At 41.5% G+C, this 23,243-nt stretch overlaps 1 protein-coding gene across 3 annotated transcripts in view; it reads right to left on the reverse strand.

Annotated features, from left to right (window-relative positions):
* LOC126335591 (cytochrome P450 9e2-like) overlaps window positions 1-23,243 on the reverse strand; it is a 75,230-nt gene that overhangs the window by 30,577 nt on the left and 21,410 nt on the right. Inside the window, exons 2-4 of one of the 3 annotated variants that reach the window (XM_049999033.1) lie at window positions 13,266-13,509; window positions 10,569-10,777; window positions 10,288-10,480 (exon numbers count right to left, since the gene is read on the reverse strand). In XM_049999033.1, the coding sequence (XP_049854990.1) occupies window positions 10,288-10,480; window positions 10,569-10,777; window positions 13,266-13,386 (523 nt within the window). In that variant the 5' untranslated portion in view covers window positions 13,387-13,509. Of the gene's footprint in view, window positions 1-10,287; window positions 10,481-10,568; window positions 10,778-13,265; window positions 14,020-23,243 lie in introns of those variants that run through there. The other 2 variants (XM_049999032.1, XM_049999031.1) reach the window with 2 other exon arrangements.

A 23,243-nucleotide genomic window follows, 5' to 3' on the forward strand; every position in this document is an offset into this window, starting at 1 on the left:
CTGAAGCAAAACCCTCCTGTTCTTGAGGGGCAGAGTGTGGCAGAGAGGAGAGTGTGAACCCAAAAAGCTTTCCGATAAAGTTCTCCGACAGCTGAGGTATCGAAAAATCGTTTCTTCCGTGGTTTGAAAAACACATATCTCGTCACGTGTTGCGATTCTGTTTAATGGGACGTTCTCCTTCTGCATCTTTACGAAAATGCGAGTACAGAGAACTATTTATTCGTTGCATTTTGCGATTTTCAGAAAGATGTTTCTGGGCCCAAAGAGGACTGCCATAAATCTGAGAAAATTTTCTGACAGTTGAGATATCGTCCACTCTGAATACCATTCCGTTTATGACTACAGTTAGGCAAACACTTCTGTCCTCATGAAGATCAATCGTCTTTTCACTCTTACACAGACATCATTGACGCATAGATATTTGTCTCACCTCACTCCGCGCATATTTAACACCTGGTAGGACGTACAATTGCAACTCTCATTTGGACAGCTTTCGCGGGAGGACAAACAGCAATGTGACTTTCTCACAACTGTAGGTCTAAGAACACTGACTTACTCCGTTATTCAGAGACTGTTTCTTTCCCTCCACCACCTCTCTCTGCATAAAGGCAAGGCGTAGTTTCTGAATAGACCTGGGGTGAAGCACCAACAACAGCTGTCCCCTCACGCACTAGAGAGACACGTTAAAATGTTTCCTTTGTATTTTTTAACGAAATTTTGTAAACGAGCTGTTACGAATGCTGTCAGAAACGCACTGATCCAGTGTTCCAGTGGTTGTACATCTTCACAGTAATGGGCTTTTGGGGTGACAGCTCACATCAGTTCTGGTTTCCTTCTTGCATACCATTGTGAATCATATGAATCATATTTTCTTACAATTTTCTGTATAAGCGATTTGCTGCAAATTGTTACAACAGCGTAGTTTCAACATTCGTCATTATTGTAAAGAATTTAACTGAGTTACCAGTATGTTCGTCACTTTCATGACATTTAAAAAACAGTAATATTGGCATTTCTATTACTAATCTCAGTAATACTAAGGGTTTGAGTATATCCTAAGTTTTAGATGTGAATATACATCTCCCAATAAGGATTCCGTATTTTGTCCCAAATTGAAATATCCCTGTTTTTGAAACTTCCTGGTAGATTAAAACTATGTGCCAGACCGAAATTCGAACTCGGGACCTTTGCCTTTCGCGGGCAAGTGCTCTAGCATCTGAGCTACAGAAGCACGACTCAGGCCCCCTCCTCACAGCTCTACTTCTACCAGTACGTCTCCTCCTACCTTCCAAACTTTACAGAAGCTCTCCCGCAGGAGAGCTTCTGTAAAGTTTGGAAGGTAGGAAGCGAGGTACTGGTGAAAGTAAAGCTATGAGGACGGGTGTGAGTCGTGCTTGGGTAGCTCAGTTGGTGCCGGCACGGTAGCTCAGCGTGTTTGTAATAAAAAACTCAGTGAATGGATCAATAACGAACTTCAATGGGCGTCAGGTGACGTCCGCCACGAACAATTGAAACGAACGATAACGAACAAAATGAGATTTTTAAAAAAAAGTTGGTAGAGCACTTGCCCGCGAAAGGCAAAGGTCCCGAGTTCGAGTCTCGGTCCGGTACACAGTTTTAATCTGCCAGGAAGTTTCATATCAGCGCACACTCCGCTGCAGAGTGAAAATCTCATTCTGCATTCCGGTTTTTGTTGATGTATAATGGACGCTTGTATATTGAACCACTAACAGACTTAAAATTCTATTAAAATTTCTTGCATGGATTCCGGTAAGACGAGATAAGAATCTATTGTAGGATTCTTGTATAATCGCAATTGTCCGTGTATATAGAGTATCCCAGACCTGTCACCCATTCATTTCCTCCCCAAATAATGGCATGTAAGCGTTTTGAAGAAGAAGATAATAAATTGAAACGTATCTGGTCTTAACAAGACTTGTGTTATAGTCGTAAAAGTCGGTAATTAACCCGTATAACCTGTATATCTGCAACTGTGGAAGAAAAGGCCGAAAAACAAAGACAATACATGAAGAAAATATTTTACAAACTAGAAAAAGATCCAAGACCGGAAAAGTAAGACTGAAAAAATATGATGATCATGAGACAGAATTCTGGGAAATAATTTTAGAATAACTGATACGCTTATATTTAACTTCTCCAATTTAAAAGTATTATTATTATTATTATCATTATTATTATTGCCTTTCGCGTGAAAGCGTACAGAATTTTTTGAATCAGAAACACTGTTTTTGTTACAAAACATTTACAGATGTCGTAAGAGACTGCTTTTTGTTTGCTGTCATAAACTGGGGGTTTAAAATCCCGCCTGCATTATTGTAAGGACAGCCGTGGCCGTCTTCATCGGTCGTTAGGTACCTGGAAGTGTCTCCGCACTGGGCACCTAGCGGCGTGCCTCCCTGATTCAGCCGTCCACTTCACCACTCAGTGCGGTACTCAGCCGATGTTCTGTGTCTTTGATCCACCCAAAAGATGTGGAATCAAGGTGAGGTAAGTACGCTGAACATTGCGACCAAGTATTTCCGCCGCTCCCTATCGAATCGGATAACTTTTCTTTCCTGTTTTTAGAGCGTAAGGGATATTTTTTTCAGTAAACCTCCGATTTGAAATTGCTTAAATCAGAGAAAGCCGAACGCATACCGTTTCTAATAAGGAGTTTAAACCAATCTTCATATCGAAGACAACTTTACTTTTATTTGAAGTTTTTGACTCTATTCAGTCATTTTCAATAGTTCTTGGGTAACTTGAATTCTACCATCGATTCACCCCTAAAGTAATGTGCATTACAACGTCAATAGGTTGGACGTATTGTTGAGATATACGGCTAAAGCTGTAGGTCTCCAACATTCAGTTGGCACATGAACTCAGGTGGCGGGGAACCTGCTGAACGGAAAAATTTGAACGGTGAGGCTATAAAGCCGCTAGCATCCCGTTGTAAGGCTTTCCATTCTCAGAGCTCTGTGCTCAGTATCAGGGCAGTTAGCTACGCGGTTGTTCTCTGTCTATCTCCATCGACGCCGCCACGCCGTCATGTGAGCAGCTTCTCACAATGGGCGCCCCTCTCGTCGTTACTGTCCCTTCCATCATCTCCACTCCGGTTAGGCCCCTGACGCACAGTGTTGCCTGGGGTGACTAGCTGAAGTAGGTGTGTCTGTGTGTGTGTCTGCGTGCGTGCGTGTGTGTGTGTGTGTGTGTGTGTGTGTGTGTGTGTGTGTGTGTGTGTGTGTGTGTGTCTGTAATTTCGTCCGCAGCTAGGTGTTAACTCACACACATGATTACAAGTGAATTATATGATTTTAAATGCTAATAATAAATCTATTTATTACTTGATAAGGGCAAACTTTACAGTATATGCAGTTAATGTCCAAGTTTTACACGCGTTCATCACACTCCTTTAATATGTGCACCCTCAGTCACATGACACACACCTACACAGTAACAAGATTACTCCCACACTCGGTGTAGCATGTTCCCCCTTACGGTGAGCAGTGCATCATGTACTTCTCCAATGGACACAAGCGTTGGGAGTACATGAACTCCGTGTGTCACAAACCCCCACAAAAAGAAATCGCAGGGTGCTTAATTCAGTGGACGGGGCGGCCAGTGAAGAAAGTTGTTGTGTACTCTCGCAGCACGTCCAGTAAAGCACTGGCGCAGAGCACTACTAAGAACTTCTCGTACATTACTGTGAAAATGGGGGGGGGGGGGGGGGGGAGCACCGTCTAGTTGCACAACTGATGTTCAGCTGAGATAACAGCCAAGAAATGTGTCTCGAAATGAGTTACACATCATCGTGTTCTCTGCACTTTCTCGTTCCAAACTGCACAGAAACCGTTCCACTTTTGGAAAGTCACCCTGATACTGTATCAGGATAAGGGATTTCTCGCTTACCGGAATACGGACATTATGTGCGTTTACCTTGCCTGTTATATAGCAAGCTGCTTCATCGCAGAAGATCACTCTTTCTACAGAACTGCGGCTCCTCGCAAGAGTCACGCCTTTTCACTTTGTCTGCTGGTGCAAGGGCCTGCACGAATCCCACTTGTACGGCTAAAACCAATAGCCTTTACGCTACGTCTTCCACACCATAATCATTTACATTAACGATTTACTGCTTGCTTTGGTCAGTGAGTTGCGAGGATTTCGGTGAGACGCCTCGCGTACTCTGTCAACGTTTGCATCAGACACACCGCGAGATCGACCAGGACTCCCCATCAAAAACTCATCTGATCTGCGCCAACTGTGGGTACCACCTACTTATGTTATTCTTGCGTGGTCTTTCCTAAACCGTGCACGAAACACACGCTGCACTGTAAGCATATATCTGGACAACTCAAAACGGAGCACACGTGAAGCCTTTTAATACTGGGACGCCACCTTAGAAATAGACGCTACTCCTGCGCAGTAATCGCGGCAGGCGGACCGTGGGTAACGCATAAAAACTTGGGCAGTTGTTGCCTCTTGTGCTGTACTGTTTTCCCATGTAAAGCAATACATACATTTGTTGCTAATTTTTAAATCTGCACCATTCATTTATAAACAGCTGGTACACTGAGGTGACAAGGACCTCCTTTTGCCCAGCACAGTGTAGCTAATCGACATGACATTGGACGCAACAAGTCACGAAGGTCCCCAGCAGAAATGCTGGGCCATGCTGCCCCTATAGAAGGCCATAATTGAGAACGTGTTGCCAGTGCAGAATTTTGTGCACGAACTGTCGTCTTGATTACGTCCCATAAATGTTCGATGGGACTGATTTCGGGCGAACTGGGTGGCCAAATAATTCGCTCGAACTGCCCAGAATGCTTTTCATACCAATAGCAGGGAACCGCTTCCAGGCGACATGGCACACTGTCACCCATGAAAGTTCCGTCGTGGTTTGGGATCACGAAGTCCATGAATGGCTACAAATGGTCTCTAAGCAGCAGAACAAAAGAATTTCCACTCAATGATAGGTTTTGGACCAGAGCAGAGTTCCACGTAAATACCACCCACACCATTATGGAACCACCACCAGCTTGCACTGTACCTCGTTGACAACTTGCATCCATGGCTTCGTGAGGCCTACACCACACTCCGACCCTCCCATCAGCTCTTACCAACTGAAATTGCGTCTCGTCTGACCAGACCACGGTTGTCCAGTCGTCTATGGTCCAACTGATATGGCTACGAGCTCAGCAGAGCGCTGCATGCGATATCCTGCTCTCGCGTCGGTCACCTTCCGCCATAGCCCAACTGACGCTAAATTTCGTCGCACTGTCCTAACGGATGTGTTCGTCGTACGTTCCACATTGATTTCTGCGGTTATTTCACGCAGTCCTGCGCGTCCGTTAGCACTGAAAACCCTACGCTCTCAGTCGTTGAGTAAAGGCCGTCGGCAACTGCATTGTCCGTGGTAAGAGGTAATGCTTGAAATGTGGTATTGTCCGCACAATCTTGACACTGTGGATCTCGAAATATTCAATTCACTAACGATTTCCCAGATTTAATGTCCCATGCGTCTAGCTCTATCTACCATTCCGCTTCCCAAGCATCTTAATTCCCGCTGTGCGGCCACAATGACGTCGGAAACCTAGTCACTTGAATCACTTGAATACAAATGTTAGCTCAGCCCACGCTCTTCTGCCCTTTTATACCTCGTGTACACGGTATTACGGCCATCGGCATATGCGCATCTCGTCATTCCATGGTTTTTGTCACCTCACTGTGTACTGAAAACGGTTCTGACAAGCCAACGATGTAATCATGGCTAAACTCGTTCTACTGGTTATTCACTGATGAATATATCTTTTTATTGTATCGTGTAACGGCGGAAGGAGGCAGATTCCTTATCCTCTGCAAGAGACGGTAAATAGGAAATCTTCTGTCAGCAGCATCACAAGACACGAAACTCGACGGCAAGTACGCTAGAAAGTGCAAATAGCTTGTCAAAAGAGAACGTTATTTCATCATCCTCGTTGTCTATGAAGTAGTTCCACATGTGCGGCAACATCTCCCAGAGAGATGACCTTTTCCCGCCATTTCACTTCCATACATGGCTACAAATACTTTCAGAAACGACTTCCTTACACTTAAATCTATATTCGATGTTAACAAATTTCTCTTCTTCAGAAACGCTTTCCTTGTCATTGCCAGTCTACATTTTATATCCTCTCTACTTCGACCATCATCAGTTATTTTATTTCGTAAATAGCAAAACTCCTTTACTACTTTAAGTGTCTCATTTCCTAATCTAATTCCTTCAGCATCACCCGATCTAATTTGACGACATTCCATTATCCTCGTTTTGCTTTTGTTGATGTTCATCTTATATCCTCCTTTCAAGACACTGTCCATTCCGTTCAACTGCTCTTCCAAGTCCTTTGCTGTCTCTGACAGAATTATAATGTCATCAGCGAACCTCAAAGTTTTCACTTCTTCTCCATGAATTTTAATACCTACTCCGAATTTTTCTTTTGTTTCCTTTACTGCTTGCTCAATATACAGATTGAATAACATCGGGGAGAGGCCACAACCCTGTCTCACTCCTTTCCCAACCACTGATTTCCTTTCATGCCTCTCTATTCTTATAACTGCCATCTGGTTTCTGTACAAATTGTAAATAGCCTTTCGCTGCCTGTACTTTACCCCTGCCACCTTCAGAATTTGGAAGAGAGTATTCCAGTCAACATTGTCAAACCCTTTCTCTGAGTCTGCAAATACTAGAAACGTAGGTTTGCCTTTCCTTAATCTAGCTTCTAAGATAAGTCGTAAGGTCAGTATTGCCTCATAGGTTCCAACATTTCTACGGAGTCCAAACTGATCATCCCCCAGGTCGGCTTCTACTAGTTTTTCCATTCGTCTGTAAAGAATTCGCGTTAGTATTTTGCAGATGTGACTTATTAAACTGATAGTTCGGTAATTTTCACATCTGTCAGCACCTGCTTTCTTTGGGATTGGAATTATTATATTATTCTTGAAATCTGAGGGTATTTCGCCTGTCTCATACATCTTGCTCACCAGCTGGTAGTTCTAATGGAATGTTGTCTACTCCCGGGGCCTTGTTTCCACTCAGGACTTTCAGTGCTCTGTCAAACTCTTCACGCAGTATCTTATCTCCCATTTCGTCTTCATCTACATCCCCTTCCATTTCCATAATATTGTCCTCAAGTACATCGCCCTTGTATAAACCCTCCATATACTCCTTTCACCTTTCTGCCTTCCCCTCTTTGGTTAGACCTGGGTTGCCATCTGAGTTCTTGATATTCATACAAGTGGTTCTCTTCTCTCCAAAGGTCTCTTTAATTTTCCTGTAGGCAGTATCTATCTTACCCCTAGTGAGATAAGCTTCTACATCCTTACATTTGTCCTCTAGCCATCCCTGCTTAGCCATTTTGCACTTCCTGTGGATCTCATTTTTGAGACGTTTGTATTCCTTTTTGCCTGCTTCATTTACTGCATTGTTATATTTTCTCCTTTCATCAATTAAATTCAATATTTCTTCTGTTACCCAAGGATTTCTAGCAGCCCTCGTCTTTTAACCTACTTAATCCTCTGCTGCCTTCACTACTTCATCCCTCAGAGCTACCCATTCTTCTTCTACTGTGTTTCTTTCCTCCATTCCTGTCAATTGTTCCCTTATGCTCCCCTTGAAACTCTGTACAACCTTTGGTTCCTTCAGCTTATCCAGATCCCATGTCCTTAAATTCCCACCTTTTTGCAGTTTCTTCAGTTTTAATCTACAGGTCATCACAAATAGATTGTGGTCAGAGTCCACATCTGCCCCTGGAAATGTCCTACAATTTAAAACCTGATTCCTAAATCTCTGTCTTACCATTATATAATCTTCTTCCATGTATACAACCTTCTTTTATGATTCTTGAACCAAGTGTTAGCTATGATTAAGTTATGCTCTGTGCAAAATTCTACCAGACGGTTTCCTCTTTCATTTCTCTCCCCCAAATCCATATTCACGCATATGTTTCCTTCCCTCCCTTTTCCCACTCTCGAATTCCAGTCACCCATGACTATTAAATCTCCATCTCCCTTCACTACCTGAACAATTTCTTTTATCTCATCATACATTTCATCAATTTCTTCATCACCTGCAGAGCTTGTTGGCATATAAACTTGTACTACTGTAGTAGGCATGGGCTTTGTGTCTATCTTGGTCACAATAATGCGTTCACTATGCTGTTTGTGGTAGCTTACCCGCACTCCTATTTTTTTAATTCATTATTAAACCTACTCCTGCATTACCCCTATTTGATTTTGTATATATAACCCTGTATTCACCTGACCAGAGTCTTGTTCCTCCTGCCACCGAACTTCACTAATTCCCACTATATCTAACATTAACCTATCCATTTCCCTTTTTAAATTTTCTAACCTACCTGCCCGATAAGGGATCTGACATTCCACACTCTGATCCGTAGAACGCCAGTTTTCTTTGTCCTGATAACGACGTCCTCCTGAGTAGTCCCCGCCCGGAGATCCGAATGGGGACTATTTTAACTCAGCAATATTTCACCCAAGAGGACGCCATCATCATTTAATCATACAGTAAAGCTGCATGTCCTCGGGGAAAAAAAGGTTCAAATGGCTGTGAGCACTATGGGACTCAACTGCTGTGGTCCGTAGTCCCCTAGAACTTAGAACTACTTAAACCTAACTAACCTAAGGACATCATACACATCCATGCCCGAGGCAGAATTCGAACCTGCAACCGTAGCAGTCGCACGGTTCCGGACTGCGTGCCTAGAGCCCCGAGACCACCGCGGCCGGCTCCTCGGGAAAAATTACGGTTGTAGTTTCCCCCTGCTTTCAGCCGTTCGCAGTACCAGCACAGCAAGGCCGTTTTGGTTAATGTTACAAGGCCAGATCAGTCAATCATCCAGACTGTTGCCCCTGCAACTACTGAAAAGGCTGCTGCCCCTCTTCAGGAACCACATGTTTGTCTGGCCTCTCAACAGATACCCCTCCGTTGTGGTAGCCCTACGGTACCGCCATCTGTATCGCTGAGGCACGCAAGCTTCCCCACCAACAGCAAGGTCCATGGTTCATGGAGGGGTCTTTTAAATTATGATTCTGATACTGAATCCCCTATCTCTTCCATTACGACTCAGGTTTCTTCTTCTACGACGTTATCAGACAAGTTCTCCTTCTCTAAGAGGCCTTTATTGTACTCTTTCCACCTACTAGCTCTCTCCTCTGCCTTTAAAAGTGGAATTCCCAATGCGCTCGTCAAGTTACCGCCCTCCTTAGTACTTTTGTATCCCACTTATTTATGAGCCTAAATCTGCTTCTCGGTACACCATACAATCCAGTACCTGATTTCGCAGTCTCTGCTTGCCCCTGATGTGCTCTGGCTGTAGTCTTCCCGCATCTACTGGCCTTTTCCAAGTACGCTTCCGCCTCTTGTGATTCTTGAACAGAGTATTTGTTGTCGCTAACTGCGCCTTCACAAGTATAAAGCAGCAATGTATGGACAATGAGTTGATTGAAGTACATGTGCTGTCTGGAGTTTACGCTTGGAGCTAGTGTTATGGCCTAGTTAGGAAAGATTCCGGACTCTGTGATGGGAGAAGGAGGTGTCGTAGAGATGGTGATGGGGAAATGACTTCACTGCCATTTAAAGCGACAGCTCGAAGCAACAGAGTGCAAAAGATTTAAATTGATCGAAGAGCCCTTCCTAACTGTATCTGCCAGTGTGTTGTCCTAAATTCCCATATACGTTGGAAGCCAGAAGTACACTAGAAAAAAGTGCTGAACAGATTCTCAAGAGTGCTCTGCAATGGACGGCGTACGTTGTCCTAATGGAATCAGAATAGATGGAAAACATTGCAGCTTGAACGTTTCTCGAGTTTACCATTACGCACAAGATTACATGCAAATATGTTATTACTCAATAAGATACTTGATGCTCAATATCAGAAGAATACTGAAGGAAGTCTATTTGCAATGTTTTTGTCATCACTTATTTTAATGATAGTATAAAGAGTTATGGCGCACCTAGTACTGTAATTACCATGGAAACAGTAGTTAGTTCTAATTATCAGTGGTATCAAATATCAACGCAATGGCCTGAGTTTTTATCAACATTCTAAGAGTAAAAAGGCTGTAATTTGACATTTATTGACCACAAGAACAACAAATCGTACTGTCGATGGTTCCAAGACAGGGATACAGATTACTGCGAGCACTTTAAATTTGAACTGTAATGTACCAACTTTTCATGCCGACACCAACAAAACTATGAGTCAAATTCTACGAATAATGACCTGCACTTACGTTTTCCTTTGTCTTCGGTGGTCTCGTCCTTGCCCGCCTCTTCTGAGCGCAGTTCGCCACGACGCGCCTGCATGAGCAAATGGATGACGTCGGGACGAACGATGCCTTGCTTCTCACGGGTCTCGATGGTTTCGATCACTGTGGATCTGAAGAACTCTGTTGCAGCCCTGTCCATGAATGGTATTCCTAGCAGCTACCAAAAACGTACAACATGCAGTTAGAGCGCAAAGAAAATGACTAACACAAGTCGACATAACGCACGGCATTGTGGAAATATTCACCTGCATGAGTTTCGGAAACAGCGTGTATCCGATGCCGACGATCACTCTGACGGCGGTGAGGTCGTGACCCATCCGGTAGAACAAGTTGTCCGGTTCCGACAGCGAGTCTACTTTGATACCGAACGCTGTCGTTGCAATGACGTCATTGGTGATGCGTGTGAAGAAGTCTTTCATCTCCAGTGTGAGCAAGTTCTCATTTCCAGCGGAAACTTTAACAACGGTATGAACACCATGCGGACAACATTATGTAGTACCAGTATTGCCTGTCCTTACATTAGTATGTCGTTGAAAAACAAAGACGTGCTACACTTCTATTATTACAATCGTACCTGTTTAAAATAGATCCAACTGCATGTATTACTTACACTTCTGTAAGCATAATGACACACAATGCCCTGCTGTTAGCATCAACTTCTGAGTGTTGGCTTAGGAAATCCAGCTGCATCTTTGAATATCCCTGTTGTGTTCTTAACCTCACCAAAGGCGTGTACATTTAAGCTCTTAATTCCGTTTCTCGCACCGCAGGGTTGTCATAAGCAAATGATTATACACTATGTGATCAAAAGTATCCGGACACCCCCAAAAACATACGTTTTTCATGTTAGTTGCATTGTGCTGCCACCTACTGCCAGGTACTCCATATCAGCGATCTCAGTAGTCATTAGACATCGTGAGAGAGAGAGAGAGAGAGAGAGAGAGAGAGAGAGAGAGAGAGAGAGAGAGAGGAGGGGAGCAGAATGGGGCGCTCCGTTGAACTCACGGACTACGAACGTGGTTAGGTGATTGGGCGTCACTTGAGTTAGCCGTCTGCACGCGAGATTTCCACACTCCTAAACATCCCTAGGTCCACTGTTTCCGGTGTGATAGTGAAGTGGAAAAGTGAACGAACACGTACAGCACAAAAGTGTACAGGCCGACCTCGTCTGTTGACTGACAGTGACCGCCGACAGTTGAGAGGATCCAGACCACCACACAGGAATTCCAAACTGCATCAGGATCCACTGCAAGTACTATGACAGTTAGGCGGCAGGTGAGAAAACTTGAATTTTATGGCTCGTAAGCTACACATCATGCCGGTAAATGCCAAACGACACCTCGCTTGGTGTAAGGAGCATAAACATTGGGAGACTGAAAAGTGGTAAAACGTTGTGTGGAGAGACGAAACACGGTACACAATGTAGCTATCCGATGGCAGGGCGTGGGTATGGCGAATGCCCGGTGAACGTCATCTGACAGCGTGTGTAGTGCCAATAGCAAAATTCGGAGACGGTGGTGTTATGGTGTGGCCGTGTTTTCCACCGAGAGGGTTTGCACACCTTGTTGTTTTGCGTGGAACTGTCACAGCACATGCCTACATTGATGTTTTAAGCCCCTTCTTACTTCCTACTGTTGAAGAGCAATTCTGGGATGGCGATTGCATCTTTCAACACGATCGAGCACCTGTTCGTAATGCACGACTTATGGCGGAGTGGTTACACGACAAAAATATCCTTGTAATAGACTTGCCTGCACAGAGTCCTGGCCTGAATCCCATAGAACACCTTTGGGATGTTTTGGAACGCCGACTTCGTGTCAGGTCTCAACGACCCACATCCATACGTCTCCTCTGTGCAGCATTCCGTGAAGAATGGGCTGTCATTCCCCGAGAAACGTTGCAGCACCTGACTGAACGTATGCCTGCGAGAGAGGAAGCTAATGGTGGGCCAACACCCTATTGAATTCCAGCATTACCGGTGGAGGGCGCCACGAACTAAGTCATTTTCAGTCAGGTGTCCGGATACTTTTGATCACATAGTGTAGGTAAGTGGCGTGATACGAAAAATATACAAGAACCGCCCTGCATGTAATGTTCTATCAGATACAGTAGCTTTAAAAGATTTTATTCGTCACCCACACCCGCTCTCCTGTAAATGCTGTAATCACGAACACGTGTCGTGACAAGTATAAGGGTTGTCCAGAAAGTAAGTTCCGAACGGCCGCGAATTGGAAACCACGGTGAAAATGAGAAACGTTTTATTTGCGACAGTTAGCTATATCTTCCAGCTTTTTCTGTACATAGTCGCCGTTCCAACAAGACATCAGTCGTAGCATGGAACCAACTTTCCAATGGCCTCACCGCAGAAGAAAGCCACCTGTGCTTTCCACCAATACTCTGCGCGGTCCGCAACTCGCTGTCTGTGCCAAACTGTAGTCTTTGTAGCCAGTGCTTCATGTAAGCAGAGGTGAAAATCAGAGGGAGCCACAGGAAACGCTGCAGGAAATTCTACATTGTCCCTGCAGTGTACGGTCGAGAATTGTCTTGAAGCAGTAAGTGATTGACAGTTACGTTACGTGGGGTTGCGTGAAATCAAGCGAAATTTGTTGGTAGGCATCTTACGTGGCGGGAGATACTATTTTCTGGCCATCTTTACGTGCTAACTGTGTGCTCAGAACTGCTAATAGCGACATGAAGCTATCGGCGGGCTTGCTAGAGTCACTGCCCACACATCATCACCGGATTTTCACCGTGGTTTCCATTTCGGGACCACCCGCAACTTACTTTTTGAACATCCCTCGTATTAAGGAAACATAAATCGTGTGTCCGCATACCATGACTAACAACAAATTTTTCTTGGATGATCAGTTTCCTTTGTAAAGCTACTGATTAAAGATATTTTACAGAGATACACTTATTTTGTAAAGCAGGTACGTACTCACCATCAAAATCACCTGTTCGTTTCTCTAAGTAAGCAACAACTTGTTGTCCAATGTCTGTTATCAGCATGAACATATTCTTAATTTTCATCGTAGTAAAAGCAGGGCTCAGCGTGGTTCTCATGTCATGCCACTCTTTTCCTAAAAATGGAACAGTTTGTAAGTAAGCTGTTTAGGTTTTCTTATTGGTAACACCACATAGCGCTCTGTATGAAAAATCACTGGCTGTCCTGTGCGCAGTCTGTGGCTAGTTTGCATTGTTGTCTGTCATTGTAGTGTTGGGCAGATGGATGTTAACAGCGCGTAGCATTGCGCAGTTGGAGGTGAGCCGTCAGCAGTGGTGGATGTGGGGAGAGAGATGGCGGAGTTTTGAAATTTGTAAGACTGGATGTCATGAACTGCTAGATATATTATCACTTTTGAACACTATTAAGGTAAATACATTGTTTGTTCTCTATTAAAATCTTTCATTTGCTAACTGTGCCTATCAGTAGTTAGTGCCTTCAGTAGTTTGAATCTTTTATTTAGCTGGCACTAGTGGCGCTCGCTGTATTGCAGTAGTTCGAGTAACCAAGATATTTGTGAGGTAAACGATTTGTGAAACATATAGGTTAATGTTAGTCAGAGCCATTTTTTTTCATAGGGATTTTTGAAAGTCAGATTGCGTTGCGCTAAAAATATTGTGTGTCAGTTTCAGCACAGTCTTGTATAATTTTTCTAAGGGGACGTTTCAAATGTCGACCTTTAGCCGAGGATACCTCACTGGAAGCTTCTGATTTTTTCTTATAGTTATTGTAATTAGTGTAGATTTTGGTTATTGCTAACGCGTAATTGTAGAGAGAATCTCCTTTGTAGTTGTAGCCTTTCATTTTTGTACAGTAAAACAGTTGTGCCATGCATGTAGATTTGCACCAAGTATTTTGCAGCTGCACTTGCAATTAACTAGATATTATTTTCAGTGCTATGTTAATGTGTTCTCTTATTTTTGCTCTTCAAATTGTGTTTTTCTGTGTTGTCGTGTGAAATATTGTGACAATAATGGCGTGTGAAAAACGTGATACTAGGCTCCAAAGTAAACTGAGAAATGACAGTGAAGACGAAAGCAGTGTGTTATGTACCATGTAATGAATTAACTAATGTTCGAAGTAGTAATTTGGTAATAGTGCATAGGGAAATGGAGCGGGCTGCAAATAATGGTGTAGGCAGTGAAACAATTAGTGAACAGGGAAGCATTATCGATCGATCGGTCGGCAACAGCTCGCCTCAGGAATCCGAAATGACAGGACAAAACCTTGCAAATACTGTACATTCAGGTTTTGCGTCCTCACCGTTTTGTCAAATAAGTCAAGACACATTTTCTGCTTGTCAAAATGTGAATGTTGCCGGTGCAAATGCACTGCCGAAAAGCATAGAGGAACAGATTCCAGACACTAATACATTATTATTGCAATTAATGCAACAAATGAAACAAAATCAGAGAAAAACACAGGAACAGTTAGACACAATGGAACAAAATCTTCAGACGTTATACACAATGGAACAAAATCGGAGATAAACACAGCAAAAGCTTCAAACGTTAGACACAATGGATCAAAAGCAGAGACAAACACAGCAACAGTTAGACACAATGGAACAAAACAGAGACAAACACAGCAAAAGCTTCAAAAGTTAGACACCACACTTGAACAGACACGTGAAGATTTAACTACTGAGTTACATAACATTGAATCGAAATGTCAAAAAGCCTGTAATGAGGTAAAAACACAAATTAGTGAGCATTTTCAACCTATTTTTTCGCGGCATGAAAATGCGTTACAGAATCGCGAAGCAGCCATAAAAGAACTGCAAACTATTGATCGTGAAAATCACGACACCTTGCAAGCTAAAATGGACTCAGTTGCATCCACCGATTCGGTTATGCAACTTGCAAGAACTCAAGAAAACTTAAAGGACACAGTAGATTCGATTTCAACACAAATGGTCACTCTGAAACTTGTTTCAGAAAAACACACTGAGGAAATGGGTTCGCTATCGGATAAAGTAGCCGAACTTTCAGATCAGTTCACTAATTTATCTACAAAGGTAGATGATGATCTGAATGACACAAGTCCTGTAGCCTTCACTGACACTGAAGAGTGTGAACAAATTAGAAAATTCAAACAGAATCAAAATCAAATCAATACACAGTATAAAAGAGAAATCCGGGAAGTACAAGATCAGTTGACACAAGTAATACAAGTTTTACATATTTCAGAGGACACTCGCGCTCCAGTACGGGAAGAGGGACATAAAAAAAATACGGAACAACCACAAAATAATAACACAGGGCACTTCGGAAATTACGAAAGAAATTGGCAAGGCGTATTGAATTTTGAGATGGAACCGCCGAAACGAAGTAACAATCAGCGATGTCCGACTCGCCGACACGATGATTTTGACTATAAGCTGTTCATTACTACACGTAGATTCAGAACATTTAAGAATTCTGGCAACGACATTCATCCACGAGCATGGCTTCATCAATTCTCTCATTGTTTTCCTCCCAACTGGTCACAGATTAGAATTTATGTGTGGCTACTTAAGAGAATGAACCAGCTGTAAGAATGCGATCGGTCGTTCACGATTGTCACAGTGAAGGAGAATTTTATCATGCCTTCCTCTCAGCATATTGGTCTCAAGCTACTCAAGACCGGGTAAAACTTAGCATCATAATGATGAAACATTTCGAAAAATCAGAATTTTCCAGTCTTGTGAAATGTTTTGAAGACATGTTGCACAAGAATCAGTACCTGTCAAACCCATACAGCCCTCAGAACTCATCCGCATTTGCTTAATCAAATTACCTGAACATTTATGGCATATTATTTTGGCAGGACGTTGCAAAGACGACATTGAAGCTTTTCAGGGACTGTTACAAGAACTGGAAATTGACACTGACAATCGCGGAACGCGAAAACAGGAGCACAAAAATTACAGGTCACATTTGTCACAATTCTGCGATGACAAAAATAATACACGACAAGGCTATTCTTAGAACGTAAATCGTGACCAAAACAGACACCACCTGTATGACAACTGTTGGCAGAGTACTAATAATTACAGGGAAAGGTCACCTCTCCGCGGTAATAACTATCACAGAGACAACCATAGAAACAGACAATATGGGAATCAAAATAATTATCATCAAGGGAGACAGAATAACTTCAGACGTAACGGTCCACCACGCAGTTACGATTCCGGGAGAAATTCTCCACCACATGACCGATAAACAAGAAACAATGAAACTACCGACATGACGACAGACGATATAATCGTAACGACAGACCTGAATTGCATCAGAACTGGCGAGCTTCAAACACGGCAGGGCCCTCTCGTCAAGGTGAATTTTTAGAAGTTAGATCTCCTAATCCCAATAACCACGGGCGCCAACAAAGAAACAGACAATGACTCGCACAGCAGGCAGCCACGTGCGCCGGCTGGCTCAGAGAAAAATAACATAAACGCAAACCTTGAGAAAAATTCCAGTATTCTTTACCGACATATACTGCATGAAAACTGTGTTCAAGTTGAAACTCTGAGTACCACGAAGAGTAAAGGATTGCACTACATTTCACATGTAAAACCGTTTATTGAGAGATAATCTGCTTTTTAACTTAGTCTTTGCCATAAAACCTTTCACTTCACGCTACTAGTACAATTTGTCACACTGAGAATCTGTTAACATACGACAATGTTTTGGAGTTAACTATGCAGTCTAGAACCAAGGGAACATTTTTAAACATAAATTACGAATGCATTGTTATAGTGAACAGACGACACAGTGTTGTTATTTGTACATCCTTGCTTGTTAATTGCACGATTACGTAACGACTATCAGGCTTACATACTTAGAGAACATATACTGGTACTGCTAATGAGATTTTAATGCAACATTTTGGATTACTTGAAAATAAATTCTTTATTTGAAATACTTTCTGTGGGATTAAAGATGAATTAGCATTCGGTTTGTTTGACAGCTATACGATTATATCACGACGCTACTGTGTGACACAATTTACATTGTTGTTTTTGTAGTGTATCTGTTTTTCTGAATTCTTCTGGGAAAGAAAACATGTTTCAGTATTAACTTTTGTGGTATAGCTACAATGAGACAGCCTTTTCTGTATCAAAACAATATTTACATTATAGTACTTTCTTGATCACGGTAAGGTACGTAATAACTACCATATCTATACGGAAAGCATTTCACTTTCGTTTATCATGAGGTAAGTACATTGACTTTTGCAGAACTTAGCTTTCGGAGGACGATAACTACGACACTTCCACAGAGATCATCTTACAACAAGACGCACAGTTTAGCGCTACAGTACACGTATTTGAGTGATAAATTTTGTACATAAAACCATTATTTTCAAAGATATTTGAAGTACAATGATACAAAGGTTTTCTGTGATACATTTAATTCCATTGCTGTAATCTGTAACACCTGAGGGTATAATTACATTAATCCTCAGGGGGTACACGCCTACTTTGTGTACCATGTGTCTGGCAAGCACAAGGAGCCCTAGCTAATATGGTATTTGCTTTTACAACTTTACACATTGGTGCCATATTTCTCTAACACATAAATTACACAGCTATCTGATCATTTAACTGAGAGAAACAAACATTTATTATACTACATCAGTGACAGATGTTTACGTAATTACACAGTTGGATAACTTCACACTTACGAAATTGTATTTTGTCTATACTTTGTGAACTGTTCATATTTTTTCAGAACCATTGTGATACTATAGGAGCTTTGAATGACATATTTGGTATGAGATCATGATTTTTAATGTACGTTTGAGGCAGATGACACTTGACATGAGCAGAGTATTTTTTTTGGTCTTTGTAATTATTGGAGGAAGCTACGACGATTTTGAGAGTTGACTGAGGTGTTATGATGTTATTATTACGATGACTATGTGTATTATGCTGTTGCGGTATGTTTATGATCAATATGCTGATGTTATATGAGTTATTTGATTATGATATATATCTGTTATGATGAAATATTGAAGAAGTGTCGACGAATAAGGTAAGGAATTATGAGTAGTGGTTAGGGACTCTGGTTTGTGAAAAAGGTTGTTGGAAACCAAGAATCGTACTTAAAGAGTTATGAAATGTATGTAAATGCATGAATGTGTTAGAATGTTGTCGAGAATTTTTTGGACACTGTGATATTTATAGGATTTCATTTTCTACACATTTGTAACGCAAATTCTCAAACTGTGAAAATATTTTCATATGAGACTGTCACTGTAGCGGAAACTGCTGTCGTAAATTTTTCAATAAGAAAGGCAAGTGACCACCTGGACGTAATGCGTCGTGGGCATCCAGCTGCGCGACAGGCGCTTGGAAAAAAGCTTTACTGTTTGCCTTTCAGAGGTTCAGGTGGAGAAAAAAAAAGAGACCATTATTCCCGCTTTGACATTCCTTTGTAGAAAGCACCGCAAATGCAACACGCTCATTACTTGGAAACATTCTTACATCTGCACACCTGATTATGACAAGTGTCTTTCTACGAGAGTTCAGAGAACTTCTACTGACTTATGAAATGCCACATAGCTATTGAATGGTGTTTTTATTCTTTGCTTTGCAAAATTGCTTATTTCATTTGAAATCTGTTTTCCAGCTGTGTTACAGCATTGGTTTTATAAAATAAAATAAAATGAATTTGCTAATGTGAAAACTTTCTGTCAACAGATCTGTTAAATAATAATTTTATGATCCACATTCTTCAAAAAAAGGAGCACTTGGAAAGGAAAAAACAATAAGAAGGGACTAGTAACAGTAACTGCATACATAATTTTCTTTTCAAGTACATGGTCATATTTTTTTTACGATAAGTTGTTGTGGTGCACCACTTTAATTACATAGACACTAAGATGTGACATTGGTATTAGACATGGCCATCTTTACTGTAATATTTTTTCTGCTTGAGCTACGTCATGTTTAGATATACGTTATTGCATTTGCTGCTGCTTGCCTTGACAATTTCGATTTTTTTCATTGATGTTTGTACTAACTGTTTCGTGCTGCTGCATTGCCTCGTCCGTTAGTTTAGCATTTGAGCTCAGTAGATTAAGTCAGCTTAAGAGGGGGTAGACTATATAAGAGAATGAGTTGCGATGAACTGGAAGAAATGCATTGAGAAGTTATATGAAAAAAGTACAGAAAGCGGGTATAGATAGGACTTTTTGGAAATAACGAAGAACGAAGGGAGATCTCCAAGAAGAAAGAAAGTTTTGTTATCAAAATACTGCAGTAAAACAAACCCTGTCCTTTCCTTGTGTTATCCCACTATGTGTTTGTGTACCCTTGGGTATTTGTGTTTATGTGTTTATCTGATGAGAGTTGTATTGTAGAATTTTTATGATAATGTGTTATTTACTTTGTAAAGATGTTTAGACATTTGTACCTTGTTATTGTATTCGTATGTTATAAAATTGTAATTGACACCAGTTCATCGAATTAAGTAACTTGTGAGTTACATTTCTCTGCACACGTTTCTGTTGGTCATAGTATATGGACAATATGTGAGAAGTAGGGACTGATAGTTTTTGCACATGTGTTAATAATTCAGCAAGGGACTGGTTAACAGCATTGCTGGTTCTAAGGACAATTAAAAAAAAAACTTTGTGAGTGCACAAGTTGTGGTTGATGGACTTGCTACATTCTCCGCAAGACTCTTCGATGGTGATTGTGCACCTGCACAGTCGCAATAGATGGCTGCTGGCCGTCTCTACAAGGACTACAATGGGCCTGCACCTTTGATGACCCACCAATACCATTATTTCTACAAGGACTGCAGTGGGTCTGCACCTCTGGTGGCCCACCAATACCATACTCTCTAACAGGACTGCAGTGGCTCTACTCTGTGATGACCTACCTACCAATATTCTTGAACGTGGACTGACTCTGCTGTGGGTTTGCTCTGTTGTGGCCCATAACCTGTCTGCATGCCAAGAGTAAGCACTGTCTTTCCGTTGAAAGGACAACACTACTCTTCAAGACTGCTTGGAAATCCACTACTTCCGTGAGCATTCTCTTTTACTGCTCAGACTTTGAGAAAAAAAAACATTGCAATTTTACTGTGTTGAATGATCAGGACTGTGAGAAAATTTTAGCTTTTGACCAACATTGTATCAATGAGTGTGTGCATTTGATATCTTTCTTACTGTAATTATGAAAATTTTTTTCAAGTCAACATGTAAAATTTTTTGTGGGGATCATGGGGGCTATGTAAGTAGGCTGTTTAGGTTTTTATATTGGTAACGCCACATAGCGCTCTGTATGAAAATCACTGACTGTGCTATGCGCAGTCTGTGGCTAGTTTGCATTGTTGTCTGTCATTGTAGTGTTGGGCAGATGGATGTTAACAGCGCGTAGCATTACGCAGTTGGAGGTGAGCCGTCAGCAGTGGTGGATGTGGAGAGAGAGATGGCGGAGTTTTGAAATTTGTAAGACTGGATGTCACGAACTGCTATATATATTATCACTTTTGAACACTATTAAGGTAAATACATTGTTTGTTCTCTATTAAAATCTTTCATTTGCTAACTGTGCCTATCAGTAATTAGTGCCTTCAGTAGTTTGAATCTTTTATTTAGCTGGCACTAATGGCGCTCGCTGTATTGCAGTAGTTCGAGTAACGAAGATATTTGTGAGGTAAACGATTTGTGAAACATATAGGTTAATGTTAGTCAGGGCCATTTTTTTCGTAGGGATTTTTGAAAGTCAGATTGCGTTGCGCTAAAAATATTGTGTGTCAGTTTAAGCACAGTCTTGTATAATTTTTCTAATGGGACGTTTCAAGTTGATCAACGTGCTTTCAGGACTCACATTTGTTCATGAATTAAACTACATAACATTCGAATAGCAGATATTGCTTAGTGAGGATCATGCTTTCATTAAAATGTGGATGACAGTAATGAGAAAATTTGATTGTTGTAAGTGTTTCCTCATTAGTTTTATTCAGTTCTAAGACACAATTTTGGTTAATAACAAAATATTTTATTTCCCAGTCAGATTTAATTTTTTATTTCACGTTTATCGCATTAGCAAATTTCATACATACCTCTGAAAAAAAAAAATTGAACACAGAGGTTCCTTCCAGTGAGTAGACATCGAATGTCAATGCCACATCTACATCTGCTAAAATAATTACCGGAAATCCATTAAATAGGTGCTAGACAAACGACCGTTTAATGGAAGCAATAAGAAAAAGCTGATGACAACGCATTTCAAAGAGTATGAAATATGATTCTCTAAATGTTTGCCACAATTGTTTATATTGCCCAGCTAAGGAGAAATAGATTAGTACGAGTTGAAACTTTCAGCTGGAAGAACAAAATTCGTATTTTGAGCTCGGTGAGGCTGTTGCATGTATAAGACAGCCACAGTGGATGAGGTGAATCAGTCGTCAACCATTTACTGTTGTGAGTTGTGTGAGTTGCTGGATGTATTTAGTGTTGACGTGAGTTCCATTAAATAGTTGCTGTGAAACATTACCCGCAAACGATTTCGTTGACCGCTACCCATTGTATACTTCGCTAGTGAAGATACACTGCCCTCCCCAAGTACTTATACAGGCAGACACCCAGAATCGTTAAATATATCGAGGTTTAGCTTTCGTCAAGTTATAGCGGACAATGTGGCGTATTTCCCGACATTCACAAATTAAAACAGCCCCGAAAACCTCACTCCGTCGTCAAGAGGAGATGTTTTACAAACGGTCTGACCTATTGTATTAAATTTAAGAAAGCACGAAACTCAGATATAATTCATTCGTTCACCTCTGCGCTTGAAGCTCATCAGTCTGTGTTCTGCTGTTGTAGCAGCGTTGCGGTTGTATGCTGAAGAGTGTCCACATGGTGCCAAGAGCTCAAGATCTCTCTTTACAAAGATTGTTAGGAAAAATTCTCGAAATTGTAAGTGTGGAGATCACAATGCGCAGAGGAAAAAAGAAAGAACAACTGATTAGAAAAATGATATTAACATTTTAGCAGCATTAACACACAATACAAACGTAGCCAAGAGACATTAGGAAGCTCGAGGTCATCCCTCAGACGAGTGTTCTGCGGACGCTACATTCGGTCGCATTTCGTTCTCTTCATCATTTAAAGTCGTTAAAATAGTACCTGCAGAATATATTTAATTGCAATCTTTCATTTATAAATATCTATATGTTTCTACAACTTTACGTCAGTGACTTCGAAAACTGGTTACAGTTCTCCGAATATTATCTACGAAAAGAGCAAAATGAAGTTCCACATTATTGTAAAATTTTGTGTAAGGAAGTAGCATCGTTTACGAACCATGGGCAAGTCAATCTTCGCAACATGCGTTAATGTTGAAAATCTAGGCTGACTCAAAGCAGTGGATGGAGCGACGCTCTTGGTCTGTCAACGTTTGCTGTATGTTTTCCAAGACTTGCATCATTGGTCTCCGTTTTATGGATGGGAATCTAAATAATTACAAGCGTCTCGAGTTTTTGAGATATGCTGGTGACGCAATTACTGCAAGAAATCCCACTGGGCAAAGGCAATCTGTGCGGTATCTACATAATGGATGCCCGTCCCTTTTCCGAACTGAACTGACAAACCCTCTTAATAGAGTCGATGGAGAGCATTAGAAGAGAACTGCACACCCACCAAACTTAACACATCAATACTTTTATCTGTGGCCAAAATTAAAAGAAGAAGATTGAAAGGAAACATCGCCGTCCACCTAAGGCAGGAAATGCCTCAAAACATGGGTCTTTGCTGCCGTTACCTCCAGGTGAAATTCAACGTGCAGCTTTGCCTCTCTGTAATCACTTGATGATGTGTAGCAATGCTCAAGGTAAGAATTTTGAACACTTCATACGACAGCCATGATAATCAACACTCGAACCATGCCTGAGTTACATGCTTGCTAACATTTGGTGTACAT

Source organism: Schistocerca gregaria, chromosome 2 (assembly GCF_023897955.1).
Source record: "Schistocerca gregaria isolate iqSchGreg1 chromosome 2, iqSchGreg1.2, whole genome shotgun sequence".
Classification (NCBI taxonomy): Eukaryota; Metazoa; Arthropoda; class Insecta; order Orthoptera; family Acrididae; genus Schistocerca; species Schistocerca gregaria.